We start from the raw sequence: 9,230 nt of genomic DNA on the forward strand, positions 1-9,230 counted from the left end.
AATACGCAAGTAAGTATAACGGGTTAGCACTGATTGACTAGCACGTTATCTTTTCGCGGATTAGCAAAGTAATATTTTGGTTTTAATTAGTATGGATTTCCGCAAAGTAACGCCTGATTCTATTCACTATTTAATACTGATTTGTTATGACAATGCACCTAGAGCAACAGAAAGAATAAGGGTCCATTTGACAAACCTTGGAAACGGTTTTTTCTTAGATAAACTTAAAATAGTTGTTCAGACTGCACATTAAAATCATTATTTAACAGCTTAAGAGGTATATATATAAATGTAGAACGACAAGATAACAGATACTTTTGAATGCGAACTGCAGAGATTTATCTCTGTTTGGAAAAGTATTTTAGTGCCATAATTATAATACTTTTTGTTTCCCTGCATAAGTTTCTTTTGTGTCTATAATAATCTTCTGAAAGTTTCGAAAGAAGAGTCTCCCAAGTATTTATCTACTGTTGTCTCATACATACAAACACGATTTTAGTATTTTCTTAAGATTTGCAACTATAGAAATTTATTTTCTGTGTGACAAAATATCATAAACTTGCATTAACTTGCAAAATAAATTTGTATAGGTAAGTACACAAAATAAAATGTGTTGTACAGAACAGCCCAGGGAATGCTTCTAATAGTCAAAATTGTATAACTTTTTATTGTTGTTTAATAAGTATAATATTATGTGGTGTTCCATGCCTAAAGGGCCCTTGTGCTCCATGTACATAAGGACCATTTGCTGATAGAAAGCCACACAATAGTATATCTTGTGTTCACCAGGACCAGGAGTTTGCAGAATCCTCTGCCGAGTGACAGAGTTCAATTCTTTAAACCATGGATGCTGCTCAAGTAAGCATGTAGTCCAATTTATCTAGTTAGCTATATTTAATGCAGGGAAACCTTTATTTTAAATAAATTTTAATTGTAAAAAAAGTATGACATACCCTCAAATAATTTTCATAAATGATGTCTGACAATGAACAGATGCGATTGACTTATTTTGGAATTCTGCCCGTGTTGATATTTAACAACTTGACTGTACCTTACCATACTCTTTGTACCCTATTCCTTTTATTAGGGTTCCGTACCCAAAGGGTAAAACAGGACCCTATTACTAAGACTCCGCTGTCCGTCCGTCCGTCCGTCCGTCTGTCCGTCTGTCCATCTGGCTGTATCTTACGAACCGTGATAACTAGACAGTTGAAATTTTCACAGACGATGTATTTCTGTTGCCGCTATAACAACAAATACTAAAAACAATAAAATAAAGATTTTAGTGGGGCTCCCATACAACAAACGTGATTTTTGACCGAGTTAAGCAACCTCGGGCGGGGTCAGTACTTGGATGGGTGACCGTTTTTTTTTGCCGTTTTTTGCATTATGGTACGGCGCCCTTCGTGCTCGAGTCCGACTCGCACTTGCCCGGTTTTTTTATTAGCCTGGTTTAGTGTCCCACAGCTGGGCAAAGGCCTCCCCTCGCTTCCTCCACCCAACCCTGTCTAAGAATAAAGCCTTTGTTACAGGAAAACGCAGACGTACGCCCAGCCAATGTTGATGAGAATGAGCTTGCAAAGCGCGAGCAAGTGGCGAAGTTCCAACACGCTATCTCGTGTGGGGATGAGGACTGCAGCCAGCCAATTTGTTTGAAAATAAAGGTCTTTACAATTTTACATTTAATTTAACCAAGGACAGGCGCCAAAGTTGTCAGTAGAAAAAGGCACAAAATTTAAATTTTGTATGGAATTCGATCCATCTTTGAGCCTAGATTTTCCAAATTTTCTACTAACAAACAATTCACATCCTGCAGCCCTTACCACGAGTTTTCATTTGTTTTTACTTTTCGTTCGTCGTGACATCTATTGTCAAGTAGCGGTACTGATAAATCCGCTAATTGACATTAGATGTCGACTATGCTTCTATTTATTTAAGGGGATAGAACGAGAGTTGTGATGGTTGTGTGACTGCGGCCTGAAAAACCAAACCCAGCACAAAAAAATAATTTATCTAGGCAACCCGGAGGACCTCTATACCTACCATAATAACACCTGACGCTACGGGCTCGCTGCGTGACCTGGATGTCGACTTATAAATACTTTCTCCTTGTAGTTATAACTTATAATATTGCCTACAATGTAACTTAATATATATTGTTACAGGCCTTCAAGGACCACTTTGCTATTTGCCAACAAAGATCAAATTGCCTGCACTGCAAGTTTCTCTTCAAGTTCTTCGGCTACCACGCCCAAAAGTGCACAGATGAGAAGTGCCAGGTGCCGTTCTGCTTTCGCATAAAGCAGAAATTTGCGTTGAATACAACTTTTTCACGTGTTAAGAGGCATGGAGCTGTGGATCTCCTGTAAGTTTTGACGTTTCATACACGGTGGCTAAAAAATAACTGCATTCTCGTTCCCAGGGAGGTTTTGGGATCATACTGAGCAACTTTTACTATGGGGCCAACCCCGAAATCGCGAAAAAAAATTACCCTCCCATAAGCCAAAATGTATGAAACAGTCAAATTTTTTTTTTCGCGATTTCGGGGATGTTCGCATAGCAAAAGTTGCTCAGTATGATGCTAAAACTTCCCTGGCAATGGGAAAATGCAGTTATTTTTCAGCCACCCTGTATACTGAAAAAGTATGAGCGATCTTGTGGGCTACATTGGAAGCATAAACTTGACATTTACACTTTGCCCCAATAAACAGGGGGCTTTTGTGCTGCCCCCTACAGTCCATGCACGTTCCCTATACTTCCGTCAACTACTGATAATGGGAGCGTGCATGAACTATATGGTCTATATGGGGCAGCACAGGAGCCGTCAGACGCGTTTTTGGCGCGAAGCGTAATTGTGAAATGTATGCTTCCGATATAGACCACAAGATGGCAGAACCTTCTGTGCACAAGAAAACTTACGAGAGCGGTAGATGACAGCACTTGCTTTGGCAAAGTAAAAGTTTAAGTTTCCGATTCAGGCCACAAGATGGCAGACCCTCCAACTCGCAAGATCCCTATATAATCCCTATTCTTTGCTTTATCCGTATCTTTGCATTATAAATATCCTTATCAAATTAAATTGAAAGCACCCACACTGCAGTTTTAAAGTCAGACCGAGAAAAGTCTGCAGCGATTTTAATAACCCACGCAGTGTAAGTGTCATTTTAAACGTCAAACTTCTATGAAATTATGACATATAAATAACACTTGCCCTGCGTGGGCTATCAAAATCGCTGCAGACTTTTCCTGGTGTAACTCTAACTCCATTGCACTTCTCACCCTTACAGACTCAAAATCATCTCAACGGACCGCCTCAACTATTTCGGGGGAGCTCAGGACAAAGCGGCATATGCGGTGAAAGCGGAAACCTATATTTTCGAACGTGCGTTCACGGAGGATGAATACTACCGCCTTCTGGCAGTTAAGATGTGGGATATAGAGATGGACATAGAGGAGAGAGACGATGAGAGATTCGGTTATTATTGGGATCATCGTGACGTGGAGTCGAAGGCTTGTCAGGTAAGGACCGTGGCAGTTTTTACTAGTGTCCGACGGACACCATTTTTGTCGATGGAGATTCCTAATCATCTATTGCCTAATATGTATTTACAGTTCGAAGAGATCCCTTACATTGATTGATAGGGATATGTTCGCCCTGGCACCTCAACCTATCCTGTGTGTATACAGTAAGCAGCAAATAGACCAAATGACAGGCAAATTGACCAAATAAGTATATCGTAATAACACAACTTTGTTACCATAGAAATAAAGATGTGTTCTGATATATTTGACCACTTTCGCCGTCACTATTTATTTGATGTTGACTGTACCTAACATAAAGTGTTTACTACGACTACTATAATGTATAGTGCCGTCTATCTTTCGTCTAAAAGAACTTATTTTTAAAATTGTACTAATGAAGTATTTTGGGTAGGTATTTTGCTTTTCGGTAAAGGAAAACATCGTGAGGAAACCGTACTAATCCCGATAAGGGCCTAGTTTACCGTCTGGATTAGAAGGACAGATGGCAGTCGCTTTCGTAAAAACTAGCGCCTGACGACCCCCCCCCCCCCCCCCAGGACCCCAGGCTTCCATGAGCCGTGGCAAAAAGCCGGGATAACGCAAAGATCATGTACTATAGTAGTTTGTGTTACAAGGGATCAAAATGATATATTTCCGTCAAGGGCGTACATTGAATTGAGCGTAGAATCCTGAGCGTAATGAGGGATTCAAGTGTTAACGCCCAAGAAGAAATAATTTTGATACTGTGTGACACATACTGCTTTTCACATCAACTATGAGGAAAATTAAAAAATCTTAGTGTTGACAGGTTGACACAATCTGATGCTTAAACAGATTACTTAAGCTAAAAATGTGCAAAAAAAAATGTAAAAATAGTGTTCTAGAACAGAAAAGTGCCACTTTGATCCCTCCTAGCAGGGAAGAAAAGTGCCACTTTGATCCCTCCTAGCAGGGAAGAAAAAGCTCATTTCTGAATAGGTGGTGTGAAAATGAAATATTTTGCCTTACAGACTGACGATGTTCTCATAGTCCCTGTTCCACCGGAGGACAATTGAAAATTTAATAATTCTTTTAAAAGTGTCTTATAATATGAAACCCTGCAGTGATAGCAATTTCATGGTGATATTTGTGATTCATAATAGTATAAGCTTTTTGTAATTTTTGTATACACATTGATATGTCAAGTATAAGCTGGATTTTAACTCACATTTATAGACGGGTCTAACGCGAAATTTATTCAATTACCTTTATTTACCGACGTTTCGACTTCGACACACCACCACCACCACCACCAGTGAAACCTGTGTCGAAACGTCGGTAAATAAAGGTAATTGAATAAATTTCGCGTTCTTTAGACCCATCTATTATTATTGTTATTTTGACGACCGGTCTGGCCTAGTGGGTAGTGACCCTGCCTATGAAGCCGATGGTCCCGGGTTCGAATCCTGGTAAGGGCATTTATTTGTATGATGATACAGATATTTGTTCCTGAGTCATGGTTGTTTCTATGTATTTAAGTATTTATATATTATATATATCGTTGTCTGAGTACCCACAACACAAGCTTTCTTGAGCTTACCGTGGGACTTAGTCAATATTTAAATATTTATTTATTTTAATATTTATCTATAAATGTGAGTTAATATGTGTTCAAACGCGAAAGCTGGACTTTCTTTCTTTCTAAGGACAACTAGGCAAACTTGATATTGATACTATGAATGTGTAAACAAAGTTTTGATTTGATTAATAAGGTTTGATTTGTTTAGAGCAAGTTAATAGCTATAGATTTGATATAATTGTATTAAGAAATGAAAACCAAAGAGTAAACATTAAATCGTTTTAATACTTAACTTACTTTCTTAAATAACCCATATATTGTCACATACAATACAATATACATATACCCATACATATGTTGTAAGTTAACACTTTTTTACGTTTATAAGTTTAGATTTTGGCCTTAAAACCGCCAAATCTGGCCAGCCTTTTGTTACCTACTAATACTTATTTAAGCAGGCCAATTCGAACGTACACTGATATCAGAATGACATCTAACTGGGTGACTAAATTACTAAAACTACTAAACATCAACCGTTCAAAGTATGTATTGTAAAAATTGTTTGTATTTAATACGATTTTTTTTTTGTTTAAAGGTGCATTAGCTACGTATTTTTGATATGCTGCTTAATCTACAACTAAAAACATCATTCAAATGATTCTGATGTCAGTGTGTGTTCGAACCGTGAGAGTTTAAAGAGTTTTACCCTAACCTCGTAAGTCCCCGCGTACTTGTACAAGTACAAATTAAATTCGAGTTTTGAACTCTTAAAGAAATAAAATAAAGTTCCAAATTCAAAAGCGCAAAAATTGACTTGGGGATAAGACGGTCTTCCAAACAAAAGAAAAATATATGCCGTTTTCACCACATTGATCTTAAATTAAAATAATGTTCCGTGAACAAAGTTATGTACAGAACACTAAAAACCCTGTCCGTTCGGTGGCTGTATTTGAACAATTTAACCCCTCGGGCGGCAAAGCAATGGCGTGCGGCGCGCAGCCGCGAGGCGGCAAGTTTTTCATGTTAAAAGGTGGCAGTCCCCGCATGCGCGGTTGTCGGAGAACGTACATTTCGAGGCATCTTGCCGCAAGAGATATATCTTTTTTCTTCATAATGATTGGGCATCTCTAATACCCTAATATGTTAAGGTAAATCTTAATGATTATTCACGTCTTTTTAATACTGATACCTAAGTGATAACATCTCAAACGGCAAAAAATAATCAGAATCTGAACACTTGACAACTTTTCTACGATTTTCTTCAATCAAGTCCATTTATCGGCTATCCATATCCAAGTATTATAATTAGTTCTTCATACTCCAGCTTCATTGGTTCATAATCCCCGTAACGTTCTTTCTGTAAATAAATACGAATAGAATAATAATTGAATAAAACCCACCCAGAGTCGCCTATTAGTACTAATTTTATTCCAGTTCCATAGTAAATTCCACTACGCTTTTCACACCCAAACTATCTCCATACCACATTTCATATAATAAATCGGATAGAAATATAAAAAAGTAGGCGAGTTGACCGTGACGTCACCATGTAATATTTAATATAAATTCCATATAAACAAATCGTTTTGACAGTTTTTAAAAAGTAACTAATTTGACTAGCAGGAAAATACCCTATTGCATATGCATACCATTTCCTTTGGATCCGATAAACTAGTGCCTTGGAGGTCGAGCCGCAGCGGCGCCCCGGGCCGCGCCGCGCGCCGCGCCGCCGCCGCGCGCGCCGGCAGCGCGGGCGACAGCCAGCACCCCGTCACTACCAGCTGCTGCGGATTCACAATCAACCCCAAAATCCACAGAAATTACCCCCTTATTCATAAACGTTTACTAAAGTTGACAAGCCGATAATAATCGTTTGTCACTTTCCATCATACCAATATGTCGGAAAGGGACAAACGATTATTATCGGCTTGTTAACTTCAGTAAACGTTTATTAATAAGGGGGTAAAAAGATAAACTGTTTATTTGTTTGCCACAATGCACACAATGGAACTAGAAAGACAAGAAATGGTATAAAAAAGAAAATATATATGTGCATATTGTTCCATATGTAGTACCTAAGTGTGTTTAGGGCCTTTTTTAGGGTTCCGTACCCAAAGGGTAAAACGGGACCCTATTACTAAGACTTCGCTGTCCGTCCGTCCGTCCGTCCGTCCGTCCGTCCGTCTGTCACCAGGCTGTATCTCACGAACCGTGATAGCTAGACAGTTGAAATTTTCACAGATGATGTATTTCTGTTGCCGCTATAACAACAAATACTAAAAACAGAATAAAATAAAGATTTAAATGGGGCTCCCATACAACAAACGTGATTTTTGACCAAAGTTAAGCAACGTCGGGAGTGGTCAGTACTTGGATGGGTGACCGTTTTTTTTTTGCTTTTTTTTCGTTTTTTTTTTGCATTATGGTACGGAACCCTTCGTGCGCGAGTCCGACTCGCACTTGCCCGGTTTTTTTCATTTCGAGTTGCAGTAATGACACCATAAATCTAATTGGTGATTAAATTGTTGACGCGTGATAAGATTGACGCCAATTTAATTTCTGATCAAATTGTTTCGTCTGGACGCCCACACTGAGAAAAATTTGCTACTTATGAAGCTAAAAATTGTAAGTAGCTTGCAATTTGCTACTTACTACGGGTGCAGCATACTTAATACAGCTGCCGCATACTGCTTAATGGTGCAAGCTACTTACGCGTTTAGGAGATACACAATGTTGCGTACGGGCATTGCAATTTTGTACGTATAATGTCAGCGCCTACGTAATAAGTATGTTATACCCGTACATTACGTAGTTGTTTAAAGAACTTGAATGTAAGTAGCTGCCACCATTACCCATACATATTCGGGTACATTATACAGTTCAACCTCCTACTTATAAGTAGCTTATACCTTTACATTAAGTAGTTTTCAACAGAACATGAACATAACTAGAAAACATCTTTATTCATACATGTGTTGGTTATCATATAGAGTTGTTTAAACGTACACCTCCTACTTATTTAAAGGCTTTACTTACACGATATCCGTATCTTTACGAATACGTAGGCGAGTTACGAGAGTTGTAATACAAATACGACCTACTATACAGTCCCATGATGAGTAAATATGCCGATTCATTATACGTGTGCGGTCTACTGTTATACATGTAGCAGCTACGTATCTTAAGTAGCGCATGCCAGTACGTAAGGACCCAGTCACCTGACGCTAGCACGCAAGCTACGTAAAATACGTAGACAGTCCCATGATGAGTAAATATGCCGATTCATTATACGTGTGCGGTCTACTGTTATACATGTAGCAGCTACGTATCTTACGTAGCCCATGCCAGTACGTAAGGACCCAGTCACCTGATTCTAGCACGCAAGCTACGTAAAATACGTAGACAGTACCATGATGACTAAATATGCATATTCATTACACGTGTGCGGTCTACTGTTATACATGTAGCAGCTACGTATGTTACGTAGCCCATGCCATTACGTAAGGACCCAGTCACCGGATGCTAGCACGCAAGCTACGTAATATACGTAGACAGAGCCATGATGAGTACATATGCCGATTCATTATACGTGTGCGGTCTACGTGTCTTACGTAGCCCATGCCAGTACGTAAAAACCCAGTCACCTGATGCTAGCATGCAAGCTACGTAAAATATGTAGACAGTGCCATTATGAGTAAATATGCATATTCATTGTACGTCTGCGGTCTACTGTTATATATGTAGCAGCTACGGGTCTTACGTAGCCCATGCCAGTACGTAAGGACCCAGTCACCTGACGCTAGCACGCAATCTACGTAAAATACGTAGACAGTGCCATGATGAGTAAATATACCGATTCATTATACGTGTGCAGTCTACTGTTATACATGTAGCAGCTACGTATCTTACGTAGCCCATGCCAGTACGTAAGGACCCAGTCACCTGATTCTAGCACGCAAGCTACGTAAAATACGTAGACAGTACCATGATGACTAAATATGCATATTCATTACACGTGTGCGGTCTACTGTTATACATGTAGCAGCTACGTATGTTACGTAGCCCATGCCATTACGTAAGGACCCAGTCACCGGATGCTAGCACGCAAGCTACGTAATATACGTAGACAGAGCCATGATGAGTACATATG

The 9,230-nt window shown here is 39.2% G+C and overlaps 1 protein-coding gene across 1 annotated transcript; it reads left to right on the top strand.

Moving 5' to 3' along the window:
* Nucleotides 1-788: 788 nt before the first annotated feature.
* Nucleotides 789-2,381, top strand: LOC134791147 (protein cbp-1-like). The gene is made up of 3 exons (XM_063762166.1): nt 789-858; nt 1,533-1,664; nt 2,166-2,381. Exons 1-3 carry the CDS (start codon nt 844-846, stop codon nt 2,367-2,369), a joined length of 351 nt encoding a protein of 116 aa, XP_063618236.1. The 5' UTR covers nt 789-843; the 3' UTR covers nt 2,370-2,381.
* Nucleotides 2,382-9,230: the final 6,849 nt, after the last annotated feature.

This window comes from Cydia splendana, chromosome 5 (assembly GCF_910591565.1).
Source record: "Cydia splendana chromosome 5, ilCydSple1.2, whole genome shotgun sequence".
NCBI classification, from domain to species: domain Eukaryota; kingdom Metazoa; phylum Arthropoda; class Insecta; order Lepidoptera; family Tortricidae; genus Cydia; species Cydia splendana.

Bases quoted from the DNA above. Each gene is read 5' to 3' on its own strand.
- LOC134791147 (XM_063762166.1), top strand. The intron at 1,665-2,165 runs GTCTTTACAATT...ATATTGTTACAG, and splicing joins CAATTTGTTTGAAAATAAAG to GCCTTCAAGGACCACTTTGC.